The following is a 17,075-nucleotide window of genomic DNA, read 5'->3' on the forward strand; positions in this document are numbered from 1 at the left end:
CACAGCCCCTATTAACAACAGCAGCACAGCACAACACAGCCAGCCCCTATGGACTTTGAAGTAGTGGACAACAGCAGCACTACACTACACTACACTACACAGCCCTAACTCCCACCCTCCCTCTTCACTGTCCACAGCCGAGTGAGAAAATGGCGCCGACGCGGGTACCTTATATAGGATCCAAAACCCGCGAGACTCGGAAGGCGGGATGATGACGTTTTGCCTCGATTTCAGATCCGAGTCAGGCGGGAAAAGTCGAGCCTGACTCGGATTGGACTCGGATCGGGGGGGCTCGGGGGGGTTCGGATTTCAGAAATCCGAACCCGCTCACCCCTAATTAAAACACTCTTTGTTAATCACAGTTCGGGCAGGCAATCCCAAGGGGAGGTGTTTCCTGGGATGGCAAAGGGAGGAGAGGGATGATGTGGACTGCAGACCCCCCGGCCAGACAGGTAAGGAGCCGCCGCTGGTTGTAACCCCTGCTGAGTAATCTATTAAATAGCAAGTCGATTTGTTTGACTGCATCTTTACAATCACTAGAGATATGATACACACGTACGTAGGAATTGAGAAAGGGGTTCTGGATGATGACTTCTTGCATCTAAGAAGCTGTTCCTGTCCGTTGGCTTGTGATAGGCCGAGGTAGAAAACTTATTTTCTTCTTCAGGGTCCATAGGGGGTCCACAGGGTTGACCTTGGAGAATAGCTGGATCTGGATCCACGGGCACCACGCAGTTAAAGCTTTAGCTCCCAGGATGCACTGGTTCCATCCTCTATACCCCACCCCTGAGCCACAGGCACCTCAGTTTTAGATGGTGCCCGGCTGGAGTCTGGTCACCGTTAGCACAGTGGGGGCTGATTAGCAGCCCCTAAGCTTATTTTATGAGTTTTCTTATATTTTACCTTTAAACTTGTCATAGCGGCAGCGTCGGACTGTCCATAGGACGTCCAAGCTACCGCTCCTCCACCCCGCCGGCGCTGCAATGCCAGTACAGATCTGGGGATCTCAGCAGGACCCCAGAGTCTGTGCTAGCCGGACTCTGCGGGCTCCCAGGACTGCTGCCGGATCGACGGGGACAGGTAAGGATCACGAGTCACCGCTTTATGCAGTGTTTTGTTTCTGGGAACAGACCGGAGGCGATGGCAGTGGCGGCGGGCCCCTCCCTTACCCCGCGCATCCACTAGACCACCAGGGAACTTTGCCGGCAACTGGAGCCAGCGTCTCGGGGGTTAATAGCCAGCCATGGGAGGCAGCCTTCCCTGCTAGCGTCCTTAGCTCAACGCGTCTTTCCGCTCGGGTTTGGCGTCGCTGAGCTGCTCTTCTCCTACTCCCACACCTCCTCTGAGTTCTCTTCGGCTGCCATCTTTGGCTATAGGTGGCAGCGCAGGTCTCCCAGGTGCGTGAGTGGACCCGTCCCCCTGTATACCTCTCCTCTGCAGGAACAGTGTATACAGCACTATAGCCCTCCCAGACACTGAATCTGGGCAGGTTGATTGTAGTGGCAAGATGCAGCGAGTATTACTTTCTGCATGGTATGTGACTTTTGCTAGCGCTGACTGTCTTGTGTTTTTTCTCTCTGTTTAAATTGTCAGTCTATGCCTATCCCTATCTCTCCCCTACAGCCCTGACAGGTGTGTATGGGAAGGGATTTTCTTTAATCTCACTTTATCTCAATTGATCTCAATATATATAAATTCAAGTATTTTGTGAGGTCTGTCACATACAGTTGCGTGCTGCACGGTACCATATCTGTGGACCTGTGTTTTGCATGCTTGTAGGTTCACCAGTTGTGCTCTACTGAACTTCCCAATATATTTAATATATATATATATATATATAGATATATATATATATATATATAGATATATATATTTATTAATTTTTTCGGCCATGTCTGATACGGAGGTTGAGTGCTCCGCTGCTCCCACTCTGCGCTGCAATGGTCGGTAAGGAGGATTTATCGAAGGATGGGCTGTGTGTGAGGTGCTATGAGTTACCTGGTCCCTCCCACCCCCAAATATTGGACAGGACCCTCCTTGGGTGGTGTTTTTTCAGGTGCTGGCCTCCATCGCGGATCGCCTTGCGGTCCCAGCTGTTCTTCCTCATATGGGGTTACCCCAAACAGCCATTCTTCCCTCTCAGGGTATCCTGCAATTTTTGCAGTCTAATCCTGGGCCTCTGACTGTTGCTCCCTATCAGGGGTTACTGCTCTAGTCTGTCATTCCCTTCCAGGGACTTCTGCAAGCTGGTCAGCCACCTTGGGTAAATGTGTTCTGTTCTCCATTTCAGTCCAGAGTTTGGCGGCCTCATCTTCAGCCTTTCAGACTATGCTGCGGAGTGAAAAGCCTCAGAAGGAGTTTAAGCACAATGTTATGTCGTCCCAGTCTACGCAACTGTCAGACACAGATGCGTCCTCGGATGATGAGGAAAATGCCTAAGGGCTCTGACTCTGATTTCCCTTGTCTGGGAAGTGGAACCTAAGTCTTCTATTAATGTGCCAGCATTGGTAAGGGTGGTTCGATCCATTCTTGATATAGAGGATGACGTTCCGGCCCCTAAATCCAAATACCCGAATTTCAAACAGGCAAAAGTGACTTCAGCAGTTTTTCCTCTCTCTGAGCAGTTGACAGAGCACATGGCGGAGGCCTGGCAATTGCCTAGTAAGACGTTTCAGCCGCAAAAACGTTTAGCTTCTAGTTATCCGTTTCCTGCAGGTCATTGCAAAAAGTGGGAATCTCCGCCTGCAGTGGATTCTCACAGTACTTGATTAATCAAGAGTGCTACACTACCTATGCCTTCCATTTCATCGCTAAAGGATTACACGGACAGGAAGGTGGAGCCTTGCTTAAAATCAATCTTTCTACTTCAGGGTCCATAGGGGGTCCACAGGGTTGACCTTGGGGTATAGGTTGGGAACCAAATTCGGGCACCACGCAGTTAAAGCTTTTAGCTCCCAGGATGCAATGGGGCCACTCTCCCTATAACTCCACCCCCAAGCCAGAGGCACTTCAGTTTAAGTTGGTGTCCGGCCGGAGTCGGGTCACCATTAGCGCAGGGGGAGCTGATTAGCAGCCCTTAAGCTTATTTTATTTTTTTAGGACAAAGTTTTTCCATTGGACTTTGGACTCTTCAGAGCGGCAGCGTCGGACTGTCCATAGGACGTCTAAGCTGCCGCTCCGTCACCCCGCTGGCGCTGAGATGCCAGTACAGATCTGGGGATCTCAGCGGGACCCCAGAGTCTTTACTAGCCGGACTCTGTGGGCGCCCAGGACTGCTGCCGGATCCACAGGAAGCAGGTATGGTCGCGGATCACCGCAAGCATTTCAAATGCAGTCCTGTGCCTCCTGTCTCAGGGGACAGACCGGAGGTGGCGGCGGGCCCCCCATACCCCGTGTGTCCACTAGACCACCAGGGACTTGACAATCGGCGCAGGGAGCCAGCGTCCCGGGGGTTAATAGCCGGCCAGGGGAGCAAGCCTTCCCTGTTACAGCGGCTCCTCCCCTCAGCTCAGCGCGCCTTTCAGTATTATAGTCTGGCGTCGCTGAGCTGCTTCCTCCGCGGGCCACGCTTCTTCTGAGGTCTCCAGGCAGAGCTCCGGAGCTGGCAGTGAGCCCTGTCCCCCTGCGTACCTTACCATCAGGTCAGTGTACACAGCGCTGTAGCCTTCCCAGACACTGAACCTGGGTAAGTTGAATGCAGTTACATAGTGCAGTATATTATATGACATGTTTATGTATATATGTATATATCTACATTGTGACTTATGCTAGCGCTGACTGTCTGTACTTTATTCTCTCACCTGTCAGTGTACATCTATCCCTTTTCTTTATCTGCCCTAATACAGCTGTACTTAGGGTGGTTCTGAGACCTCACATTTATATAATTGTTAATATTTGTGAGGTTTGTCACATACTGCTGCGTGCTGCACGTTGCCATATTTTAGATGGAACTGTGTGTTGCATATGCTGAAAATGGGTCCCTGCAGCTAATTTTTGGCATCAGTCAGGACCAGTATAGCGCTGCTTGATATTTCCGCCAAGAGCGTTGGTCAGATATGTCTGACCAGGAGATAGAGCGTTATATTGCACCCATTTTTACTATCCTGCAAGTCATGTGCTGCAGGTGTTAGTGCGGAGGATTTGACTCATAAAGGGTTCTGTATGTGGCGTCATCTGGTGCCGGCCCCTTTCACGACCCCCTTGGGTGGTTTGTTTTCTCGGGATCCTCTCAATTGCGGATTGCCGTGTGGGCCCCATTGTTGTACCTCACTTGGGGTTACTTCACCATACTGCCCTTTTCATCTCATCTCGCAGTTTCTTGCACTCTTCCCCTGTGACAGAGACTACCGCTCCCTGCAGAGGTTTTTCGCAGTACATGAATTCCCCCTGGTGCCACAATAGTCTGTCATTCCCCTTGCAGGGATTACCACAACAGCCACCCTGGGTGGATGTCGTTTCCTACGAAACGCAAATTGGCGTGGTTGACGCCCTGTGGTTACTTCCCAGTTGGCTCTGCCGTGCACTGGATACTGTTTTGGGCTCTTTCCCTCTTACACGGGGGGAAGCCTATTTCAGGTATTATTATCCCTGCTTTAGGGCTGGTAGCAGGTCCATTCTGGTTAGAGTGAATGTTGACCTGCACCTGTATCACACACTCTCAGTCTTACATGCCTTCGGGTTCCCTGTTGCGGACTAGCGGGTGGATCGCATGGCGGGACTCTGGCTGTTGCCAGATACGCGGTATTACAACGGCGTTTGGCCTCCTGTCCCAAATTCCCTGAGGATCATCACGAGCCCCTCCTGGGGTGGATGGGCGTGTTACTCGTCTGATTACAGACGTTACTACGCCTCCCATTCCTGCGCGGTCGGATTCTTCGGATCCGTAGGTGGTAACTCTGCCTGAAATCAGTATACTCGCTTTCAGGGGTTGTTACCCATCCTACCATGGCTATAGCATGGTTGGTTAATACTATTGCATACTGGGCTGATGCATTTGTAAAGTTTTTTCCTCTCGAACAAGTCTGGGGTTCAAATGTATTTGGTTCGCTCATGTACTATATGCAGTTGTCATAGGTGGAAATGCCTATATTGGATACCAGACTCCTAATTTTCAGAGTTCCTGCTGCGACTGTATCCTCCGTAATTCCCTATGGCTGCGCTCTGGGAATGCAGAGGTGCAGATACCATCTATAGTGTAGATCTTGTTTGGTCCTGACCTTGACAAGATTGTAGTAACATTGGCAGTATTACTAACGACTAGTTTACCGCCTTCAACTATGCCCACTACAAGGCCTCAGACTAAGAGGGGTATTCAATATGAAACGTTAACTTCACTGCCGAAGTAAACGTTTGATTTTGGAGTTTTTTTCTGCGTTATGTCTGCTGCGCGCTCCCGCTTATCCCCGTATTCAATATCAAATTAACGAAAACGGGATACTCCGAAGTTGGATTTGCGTAAAGTTACGAATTTTTCCTTAAAATATTTGTAAGACCCCCCCTAAAGTTGTAAAAACATGGGGGAACACTATGGGTACCCCCGTTTTAGCCTTTAATTGAAAGTCGTGGATTTAAATAGCCTCAGCAAGTGTTTTTTTTCCCGACATTGAAGAAGTGATGCAGAAGAGCACTTAGGTTATTTTTTTCATTTTTTTTAGTGGTCCCATCAAATTTGGGGTACATGAAATGGGTGCTAGCATATTTTGATGTCCCAAAAGTAAATTTTTAAAAATTCTGCATTTGTGCACCTGCCGCTATAATTCTATTCTAGAAAACACCTGCCGCATACTTGCAGAATAGCCCTGAACCTATTTCCCTATTGTTAAACAATTTTTTCCCATTTTTTTTTTTTTGCACCCCAATTTTTAAGTTAATTTTTTGGGGTGTCCCTATTTTTTTTTTTTACTTTTTTTTGACACAGTTCTTTTTTAAATGTCATTCTCAGGGATGCAGGCTATTTTTTTAAGCCTGCACCCCTAAACCCCAATTCTGCACTTTTTTTCGACACCTATTCAATGGTGAAAAGTTATCACCGTTTTTTATCAAAGACTTTTCAAAACTGCGATAAGTCTTTGAAATTGAATACGGTGTAAAACTAAAACCAGTGATATTAACGCAAAAAACGGACTTGTCACACCCATATTGAATACCCCTATTAGTCTGTTAAGTCTTTTTGTCCTCTGGGTCAGCCTAAAGGTCTGTTTCTTCGTAGACTGTTGGCCTCTACAAGTGACCGGACCCCTTCCCCTCTTGTAAGTGAGTTGAAGAATTGTCTGAGGAGGGCTGCCGGCGCTGAGTGTACTGCTGCTTTTGGCAGACTGGGGAAGGAGGCTGTGGAAGAGAGGAAGCCGCCCTCTGTTCTGCCACTGAGGACCGCTGGGAGGGCCGAAGGTCCCAGCAGTAAGACCCCACTCATCGTCGGCTGCCTGGAGCAGTGCCCGCAAACCGGAGGACCGCTGCACAATGCCGATAATAAATCGCATCACCTGCCCCCTCTGCTGCTGGGGTTTAAATATTAATAGTGGGGGGGGGGAGGTCATCCTGCCTAAAAGTTGATTCGACCCTGGAGCTACAGTAAGAGCCAACTCCAAAACCTGGAACTGGAGGGGAGAGGAAGTAGAAATGTGTGTTGGAGATTAGTTCCTGCAGCTGCTCTGCTTGCTGCCAGCTTCAGGTTTTGAAATGAACCATAAAAGTAGGTGAATGTCTCTATCCAACTATCATTGATTAGGAATTCACATAAAATCTACTACATTTACTTTAAATAGCCACTAAATAAATAAAAAAATCAAATAAAATGTATGTGTAGCCCGTAGCAAGAACATCTCTAAGGCTGGCACTGGATGTATGGAATGGCATAAAGCTGGAAAGCTTGTATCACCACAAATGCCACCTTGTAGGATATCTTGAAAAAGTCTTTTGCTCCCAGTTTTTTCCATAAATATTTGCAAATGCCTTTTACTGTTTTGCAAACAAATATTTGCCAATAAGGTGATCTCAGGACCCTCTGCAGAGCATTGTTGCAGTGAGAAAATCACAAAACATTGCCTAGTTGAAGCCTGCCCATATACGAGACCTATCAAGCAAAATAATACACCAACCAATTTTATAGAAAAAAAACAAAAACGTTTTAATGTAAATGCAACAATTATTATAAATCCTGGAACTGATGGTGGAACTTGCAGTTTCAGCGAACAGGCTGGAACTAATGGTGGAACTTGCTGCGTCATTGCAAAGCCTGGACCTGATGTTTGTGATGGCACACAGCCTGGAGCCAATGGTGATGCTTGCTGTATCGGCGAGGAGCCTGGAACTGATGGTGGAGTTTGATGGTAGGCTGTCTATGTACTCTCCTGTCCACCCTCAGCTATGAGATCGATAAAGGTCTTGATGAAAAAATGGTGGTCAGCATGGAAGCGCAGCATCTTTGTGCTCATGAAATCAATAATATAGAGGCAACGGTTCCAAAAGTCTCCCTTCGAGCTTTCCACTAAGAATGGCTTCATCGGATAGGAGGTCTCCCTACCCACGTAGGCGTAGGATATATAAAGACATGTGGATAGAAATGCCAGTAATTCTTGCTCACTGTCCAACTCTGATAGAACGAACTCTTGGCAGAGCATGTAGAGGAACACTACATTGGTCGGATTGATGAAATCTTCTTCCTGCCAGTATCCAGTGAGAGACATGTCTATACTTGTCATCCATAGAATTATATCTGTAGGTGACAGATTGTTCAGCTGGTGACACCTTCTACAGATGAACTCTGCAAAACAACTCAGGAGCTGGCTGGTGGATACAAGCATCATTGTGCATTTTGGACTCGTGCACACTTTCTGGTCTTCAGCTGACTCAAAGACATTAGACGCAGGCTTCTTAGAAAAAGTATTGGGTGAGTCCTGTGTGAAGGTTGTTAAATCCACACAGGATAGAGAATGCTTCATACTTTCTCTGATGAGGTGGGTAACATTGGTTTCACCGTTTCTGCGTTGTCTCCTTTTAGTCATAAATCGCCTTAAGCGCCAGATGAGCGAGTGTCTGTCAACTGATCTTCCAGTCTCGCTGTTCTCGACAGCAGCGCGATGGGTCCCATTTGATGCATCCTTCTCAGCCTGACCTGCCTTGCGGAAGCATCGGAATGGGATACAATTCCACATTCCTATTCTTAATCCATGGTACTTGCAAGCAGAAATGTCTGCAGGAAGCAAATTTGGATTCGGTCTGTGATCTGTGGTCGCTCTGACTGCAGCAGGCAATCAGATAGGCACAATCCGTTTTCTGCACTTTGTGAAAGAAGCTGCCCGTTTGTAGACTAGGCAGCAACTGAGTCCAGGATGCTGTTGTCAGAGATGCTCTGCGCACAATGGGCATTGTGACACCGAATGATGACTGTGATGCGTTACTTATGCTAATGAGATACTGATAACATCTAGGTAATTCAAAAAGTGATGTAATGTGCTGGTCAGGTAGCAGCAGAAAATTATAGTAAACCAATGTAGCACTGATTATCTATGTACAGTGTGTAAATATTAAGTGTCAAATAATTTTCTGACTACGGCAATGGTGCATACACGCTAGACGATTTTTTAAACGATATTGCCGATAATGTCACATTGTTATGACAATCTTGTTTAATCGTCTAGTGTGAACATGATATATTGTGAAGGATGAGCGAACGTGCAAGTGATAAACGATATCCCCATTCGTCTTTATTTGCAGTACAATCTGGGGATATATTGTTAGCGATGCCATGCTGCCGAATGCAGCATGGCCTTGCAGCCCCCCCTCCGTCGTTGATCTATGCCGGCTTTAGCAAGTTTTTCTGTATTTACCGATATGTGTGTACCCACCTTAAGTCTGTGGCCCCCAGGTAGCAAAATCCATTTCAGTAAAACATTATATTATAGTTTTTGAAACCCATTATAGCAATTACCTAAATCATTATCTCTGAGGCTCTGTGTGAGATTTTTATTTAATCCTAATAATTAAAACCCCTTATAACAAACCGCTATTAAACCAAGATCCCATGAAGGAGGAATCTATTTACATTTCACTGACCAATAGAAAATCTCATTTATGTTGGCAGAGATTTGTCCTGACTGTGTTCTGTGTCTGCTTTAGCTTATACAACTGGACCCTTTACTTTAGATATTGGCCAAAGGTGAAGGTAAGTAGTTCTGCTTGCCGGCTAAAACTGCATAATTACAGTGAGTTTTATGTCCAGACCATGCCTTGGCTTTGTCACCATAGTTGGGCAGCAAGATCACCCTTCAGCAGCGTCTGTTTTCACAGAGCCATAATTATACAGCCCTGATGTCTCCTCATCCAGGGGCACAGCTGTACACAGCAAATGAAACTGTCTGCTCTTGGATAGCACCGCTTTTGCGTTTTAGATTCACATTAAGACCATTAATTTGCCGTTCATTGCTATGCTGGGGTTTCCTTATTAGTTTTTTTATTGTTTGCATTCTCCTGAACTCAATACCAAGATGAAGGTTAAATGAATTATAACCAGTGCGTGGTAGATTTTACCTAGGAGCTGCTGGGCCACAACCCTTCCAGTAAAATCCACCACCCATAGTCAGTCACTAGTGAGCCCCCATTCTATGCACTGGCAGGCTCGAGCATTCCCATTAAAACACTCTTTGTTAATCACAGTTTGGGCAGGCAATCCCAAGGGGAGGTGTTTCCTGGGATGGCAAAGGGAGGAGAGGGATGATGTGGACTGCAGACCCCCCGGCCAGACAGGTAAGGAGCCGCCGCTGGTTGTAACCCCTGCTGATTAATCTATTAAATAGCAAGTCGATTTGTTTGACTGTATCTTCACAATCACTGCAGATATGATACACACGTACGTAGGAATTGAGAAAGGGGTTCTGGATGATGACTTCTTGCATCTAAGAAGCTGTTCCTGTCCGTTGGCTTGTGATAGGCCGAGGTAGAAAACTTATTTTCTTCTTCAGGGTCCATAGGGGGTCCACAGTGTTGACCTTGGGGAATAGCTGGATCTGGATCCACTTGCACCACGCAGTTAAAGCTTTAGCTCCCAGGATGCACTGGGTCCATCCTCCTCTATACCCAGCCCCCGAGCCAAAGGCACCTCAGTTTTAGTTAGTGCCCGGCCGGAGTCTGGTCACCGTTAGCACAGGGGGGGCTGATTAGCAGCCCGTAAGATTTTTTTTGTCAGTTTTATTTTACTTTTAAACTTGTCAGAGCGGCAGCGTCGGAGTGTCCATAGGACGTCCAAGCTACCGCTCCTCCACCCCGTCGGCGCAGCGACGCCAGTACAGATCTGGGATTCTCGGCAGGACCCCAGAATCTATGCTAGCCGGACTCTGCGGGCTCCCAGGACTGCTGTCGGATCGATGGGGACAGGTAAGGATCGCGAGTCACCGCTTTATGCAGTCTTTTGCCTCCGGTCTCTGGGGACTGACCGGAGGTGCTGGCAGTGGCGGCGGGCCCCCCCCATAACCCTGCGCATCCACTAGACCACCAGGGAACTTTGCCCGCAGCTGGAGCCAGCGTCCCGGGGGTTAATAGCCAGCCATGAGAGGCAGCCTTCCCTGTTAGCGGCTCATCAGCTCAGCGCGCCTTTCCGCTTGGGTCTGGTATCGCTGAGCAGCTATTATCCTACAGCCACATCTCTGAGTTCTCCGGCGGCCATCTTTGGCTATAGGTGGCAACGCAGATCTCCCAGGCGCATGAGTGGACCGTCCCCCCTGTATACCTCTCCTCTGAAGGGACAGTGTATACAGCACTATAGCCCTCCCAGACACTGAATCTGGGCAGGATGATTGTAGTGGCAAGATGCAGTGAGTATTACTGTCTGCATGGTATGTGACTTTTGCTAGCGCTGACTGTCTGTGTTTTTTCTCTCTGTTTAAACGGTCAGTAAACAGGATAACAGCGGCACTCAAGGGACTTCCAACAACTAGACTCAGAACACAGTAATGTAGTGGATTCAACGTTTCAGTTAATGAAAAGAGAGAGAGAGACAGACACACACTGGAAAAGTTGTGCATGGCATATATGTGTGTCCCAGATTTCTCAAATATGTCTTTTAAACCCCCAGGAAAAGTCTGTTCTGCCGAACAGATTGGGATATCTGCTTTGGTGAAAAGCCGGAATGGGTTCTGGGGGTGTGGATGTGAGGAGGGGGAGGTGTTGGGCCTTTCAGCCTGGTAGCAGGCTCATTAGAGCTTGCACCTGGAAATGGCTGATATAAGCTGGGTTGTGTTGTGGCTGATTATCTCACACCTGGGAGAGCTTGCTCTGAGACACTGTTTTGATACAGACCTGTAAGTACTGTGGACGTGAACTTGTTTATAGTGTTCTGATAGTGAGGGAACCTACTGTCTAGTTAGAGCTGAGACGGGCTAGGATTTTGTTTGTGTTTTGTTTTATTTATGTGCCTGGTACAATAATGACTGGCTCTGACCAGCTTGCACGAGAACCCCAGAATTGTGTCCTGTTTCTCCGGCTGCGGTGTGTGTAAAGAGGGACCTTTATCCCGACTGTATCACAATTGGTGGAGAATGCGGGCAAGCACACACTGAAATTGCAGCAAGGAAACAATTTTCCTTTAAAATTTAAAGGAACAGACACGTAATTGTGGAATTCATGAAAGTGGATCAGCTGATGCTTAGAGAGGCCAGATTCAGCTTCCAACCTTCGCCTAAAGACAACATGGAGGACATTGTTAAGGCCTTGCTCCAAGCTACGGCAGCTCAGCAGGAAGCTACTAGGGCTCAGCAGAAAATTAACAAAATTCAGCAGGAAGCTACCAGAGCTCAGCAGGAATCCACCAATGTGCAACTATTGGCCTTGGAGACAGCCCGGAGGCAACAACAAGTCACCTTCGAGGAAACCCGCCAGGCCTTTGCGGAAAACAACCAGGCCATAAAATAAGTAGTACAACACCTAGTAGCCCGGTCTGGAGTTGCATCCACTGACCCTCCAACCACACTCGCTCCATATGCGCCAGTCAATTTTTACAGAAGATGACTCCAAGTGATGATGTGGAGGCGTATCTCACGGCATTTGAGAGAACCGCAGAAAGGGAGAGTTGGCCCAAGGAACAGTGGGCAAGTCTTGTAGCACCCTTCCTGTCTGGAGAACCAGAAAAGGCCTACTATGATTTGTGCCTGACTAATGCAAAGGACTATGTAAAGCTAAAACGGGAGATCCTAACTCGCTTGGGGGTCACCTCATTTGTTCATGCCCAACGAGTCCACTGATGGGAGTTCCAAATGGAAAAGCCTCCACGCTCACAGATGAATGACCTCGTCCATCTAACCACAAAATAACTACAACCCGAGATGCTGACAGGACCACAGATCGTGGAAAGAGTAGTGATGAGCCGGTATCTGCGATCGCTACCTGCAACTCTGCGCAAGTGGGTGAGCCATGCAGACCCTAAGTCCGCAGACCAGTTAGTTGAACTGGTGGTGAGGTACGTGGCGGCTGAGGAGCTGTTGAGTCTGCCCCTCCGAGCCCCAATGGCGCATTGGCGAACGCTAATCGACACTGGTAAGACTGTTCCAGGGGAGAAGGGTGCTGGGCGATGGAATGTACTTAAAACTGAGGGTGTGGAACCTGGAGATAGGCCAGCCAGGCCAGGAAGGTTCCTACCCCGTAAAAGACTAGATAATAATGTGATTCAGTGTTTCCGATGTGGTGGTTTCGGCCATATTGCGGCTAATTGTTCACTTACCTCTGAACCTATGCAATGTAATACTGCTCATGTCAACCGCAGGATGTCTTTCTTTGTACAGCCAGCCTGTACTGCTGACCGGCTGGCTGAGACAGATAAGCACGTGTGTACTCACTGTAGAAGGCAACCGAATAGAGGCTCTGTTAGATTCTGGTAGCCTGGTTACACTTATGAAAGCTGAACTGGTGAACCCCTTGAAGCATAAGGGGAAAACTGTTGGTGTGACCTGCATATATGGGGATACTTGCTATTATGTTACTGCAGAAGTGAACATAGAAACACCATGTGGTTCAGCGATAGTCTCTGTAGGTTTGGTACAGGGTTTATTGTATTATGCAAAATTAGGGAGAGACTTTGCTCACTTCTGGAAGTTGTGGGAAAGCCGATTTTGCACAGAGGTAAATCACCCTGACCCATTTGAGAAGGTTACTGAGGTAGTAGCAGAGGAAGTTTCTTCAGGGTCAGATGTTCCCTTTTTCTAGTATGATTGGCGAAGTAGAGAATGCGGAGCATGATGGTGGCTCACCAAGTGATGTGCCTCCCACTGAGGTGGGAAGTGTTATTGAGCCAGTTGATCGTCTGCCTGATTTAGAGGTCAGAAGAGAGGTCTTTGCCGTGGAGCAGTTAAATGACCCTACTCTGGTAAAAGCCAGGGAGAATGTCAAAGTGATCGATGGTAAACCCCTAGACCCTGATAGTCCTTTGTCATATTCTTACATGGCAGCATGTCAGGATTTTTTGTAGCAGGTGACTAAGAAAGGGGAAGATATTGTGGAACAATTAATAGTTCCCAAAGCATACAGAAGAACAGTGTTAGATCTGGCTCATGGTCATATAACGGCTGGTCACCTAGGGGTAGAGAAAACCACTGAGCGAATTTTGCAGAGGTTTTTCTGGCCCGGGGTCCATAAAGAAGTATCTGACTATTGTGCATCCTGCCCTGAATGTCGGTATCATGCTCCAAGACCACATTTTAAAAGTCCACTAGTCCCATTGCCCATTATTGAGGTGCCATTTGAAAGAATAGCTATGGATTTGGTTGGACCCTTAATGAAGTCTGCCCGGGGCCATCAATATATTCTGGTGATAATGGATTACGCTACCAGGTACCCGGAAGCGATACCATTGCGCAATACATCACCCAAGACCATTGCTAGAGAGTTACTCCATGTCTTTAGCAGGTTGGGAATACCTAAGGAAATACTGACTGACCAAGATACCCCATTTATGTCAAAAGTCATGAAAGAGCTGTGCCGCCTGTTCAAAATCGAACAGATAAGAACTTCGGTCTATCACCCCCAAACGATGGGTTAGTGGAGAGGTTTAACAAGACATTCAAACATATGCTAAGAAAAGTAGTCGACAAAGATGGTAGAGATTGGGATTACTTGTTGCCGTATTTGTTATTGGCCATAAGATAGGTTCCTCAATCCTCCACCGGGTTTTCACCTTTCGATTTGTTATATGGGAGACACCCAAAGGGGTTACTAGACATTGCCAAAGAGACGTGGGAGGGACAGTCCAGTCCGTATAAAACCGTTATTGAGAATGTTTCCCAAATGCAAGAAAAATTTGCTGCTGTGGTGCCGATAGTAGGAGAGCACTTTGAACAGACCCAACAGACACAGCAGAGGGTATACAACCGCAATGCTCGGTTACATGTCTTTGCTCTTGGGGACAGAGTGTTGGTGTTGGTTCCAACAGTAGAAAGTAAACTTTTGGCTAACTGGCAAGGACCCTATGAAATTTGGCAGCTGTCCGAGCCCCTCCAGTAAACCCAGGGCCCTTGGTTTCCGAAGTGACAGTGGCAAAAGCCCTGTCAGCAGTTCAACAGCAGGAAGTTAAAGAATTTCTTATCAGAAATAGGGTGCTGTTTTCTGACATACCAGGTAAAACCTCGGTCATTAAACATGACATAATCACTGACCCAGGGGTTAAGGTTAACCTAAAGCCCTATAGGTTACCAGAAGCCCAAAGAGAATCAGTATCGAAAGAAATTAAAAAATTTTTACAGTTGGATGTAATTGAAGAATCGCATAGTGAGTGGTCAAGTGCCATTGTGCTTATTCCAAAGCCCGACAGGCGTGTGCGTTTCTGCAATGACTTCCGGAAATTGAACACTGTGTCAAAGTTCGATGCCTTGTCAATGCCTAGGGTGGATGAACTAATTGAAAGGCTAGGGACAGCCAGATATTTAACCACTCTTGACTTAACCAAAGGGTATTGGCAAGTGCCGTTAACTGAGAATGCCAAAGACACCTTTGTCTGCACCAGAGGGGTTGTTTCAATATAAGATGTTGCCCTTTGGGCTACATGGGGCACCTGCTACCTTTCAAAGAATGATGTATAGGATTCTAAGGCCCCATAGATAGTATGCTGCTGCTTATCTAGATGATGTGGTCATTCATAGTCCTGATTGGCAGTCTCATTTGCCTAGAGTACAAGCAGTGTTGGACTCCATCTATAAGGCAGTTTTGACAGCCAACCCAAAAAAGTGTTGTCTAGGCATGGCGGAAGTAAAATATCTGGGATACACCATTGGCAGAGGCCTGATAAAGCCTCAGCTCAATAAGGTTGATGCCATACAAAACTGGCCACGGCCTCTGAATAAGAAGCAGGTGAGAGCCTTCTTGGGAATTACGGGGTACTACAGGAGGTTTATACCCAACTTTGCCACCATGGCAGTCCCACTGACTGACCTTACCAAAGGCAAACAAAAAGTCATGGTAGAATGGAGTCCTGAGGCAGAGAAAGCTTTTCAGGAGTTGAAAGTAGCGTTGTGTTCCCAACCAGTCCTAATGACTCCTAATTTTGAAAGGGAATTCATAGTACAAACCGATGCATCAGAAGTAGGTATAGGAGTGGTGCTGTCCCAGAACAAGGAGGGTGAGGAACACCCTATTTTCTATCTAAGTAGAAAGTTGAATGTACATGAGAGAAACTATGCCACAGTGGAGAAGGAGGCGTTGGCCATAAAGTGGGCATTAGAGGCTCTCAGGTACTACTTGGTTGGAAGAAAGTTCAAATTGATCACTGACCATGCCCCTTTGAAGTGGATGTCCGAAAATAAGGACAGTAATGCGAGAATTACGAGATGGTTCTTGGCGTTACAAACTTGTAAATTTTCAGTGGAACACAGGCCAGGAGGCCAGCTGGCCAATGCAGACGCGTTGTCACGTGTTCATTGTTTGGGGGCTTCAGTTGTTCCGCCCTACAGGTCGAAACAAAGGGGGGGGATATGTGATAGGATCGTCATGACGTCACTCCCATAGTGCACTGCGGGACCCGGAAGACGGAGTGAGCTCCGTCCACCGGCTGCCGTCGGGGGTTTGAATAGGAGCCGGGCGTCCGCTGGTAACACAATCTCTGCGGGCGCCCGGCATGTGGAGGGTGCAGGGGGTGCGATCGCTGGGCCGGCGGGCCCCTTAAGCTGAAGGGCCCCATAGCAACCGCACCCCCTGCACCCTCCATAGTTACGCCACTGATGGGGGCCCAAGGCCGCCTACCCACATGGTGGAAGAGGCTTCGGGGGGGAGCTTCGATCGCTCTTTTACTTTCCACCTCCGCAGTCCTCTCCCATCCTCAGCTTCAGTCTTCTGCCACTGGCCCATCCTAGCCAGCGGCGCAGCCTCTTCCCTCTTGATCACGCCGCCTTCTGTCCTCTTGCGCGGCTGCCGGAACTGTTGCCACGTCGCTCTTCACTTGTTTTCGGGAGGTCTGCACTGCTCCCCTCCGCCAATTGACTGAACATTCCCGCTCAGCAGCGTCTATTCAAGATGCCGCGAGTGGGCGGGGCTATGACGTGACGACCCGTGATTGGCTCGTCGCTTCTGCCTCCAATTGGCTGCTGGACCGCGAGCCAAAAGCTCGCGGCCAGTACCAGACCACCGCCGCTGCTACTTGGCCCGGAGCCAAGCTTCTACCCCCGACACTGGTGGAAGGGACCAGGCGGTCCCTTCACCAGGTACCCACCGAGGTGGCTTACCCGGCGCTGGGAACAAACACTGTCCCAAACACTGATCTCAGGACCCTCCGCAGAGCATTGTTGCAGTGAGAAAATCACAAAACATTGCCTAGTTGAACCCTGTCCATATACGAGACCTATCAAGCAAAATTATACACCAACCAATTTTCTAGAAATAAAGCAAAAACATTTTATTGTAAATGCAACGATTATTATAAATTCTGGAACTGATGGTGGAACTTGCAGTTTCAGCGAACAGCCTAGAACTAATGGTGGAACTTGCTGCGTCATTGCATAGCCTGGACCTGATGTTTGTGATGGCACACAGCCTGGAGCCAATGGTGACGCTTACTGTGTCGGCGAAGAGCCCGGAACTGATGGTGGAATTTGATGGTAGGCTGT

General features: G+C 48.0%; 1 protein-coding gene across 1 annotated transcript; it reads right to left on the minus strand.

The window, feature by feature from the left end:
- Nucleotides 1-7,337: 7,337 nt before the first annotated feature.
- On the minus strand, nucleotides 7,338-8,153 carry LOC148518934 (cyclin-dependent kinase 5 activator 1-like). The gene has a single exon (XM_088476790.1). It carries the CDS (start codon nucleotides 8,151-8,153, stop codon nucleotides 7,338-7,340), a length of 816 nt encoding a protein of 271 aa, XP_088332916.1.
- Between the last annotated feature and the right edge of the window lie 8,922 nt (nucleotides 8,154-17,075).

This window comes from Taudactylus pleione, unplaced genomic scaffold, assembly GCF_031769625.1.
Source record: "Taudactylus pleione unplaced genomic scaffold, aTauple2 ptg000195l, whole genome shotgun sequence".
Lineage (NCBI taxonomy): Eukaryota > Metazoa > Chordata > Amphibia > Anura > Myobatrachidae > Taudactylus > Taudactylus pleione.

Bases quoted from the DNA above. Each gene is read 5' to 3' on its own strand.
- LOC148518934 (XM_088476790.1), bottom strand. From the start codon at position 8,153: ATGTGGAATTGTATCCCATTCCGATGCTTCCGCAAGGCAGGTCAGGCT.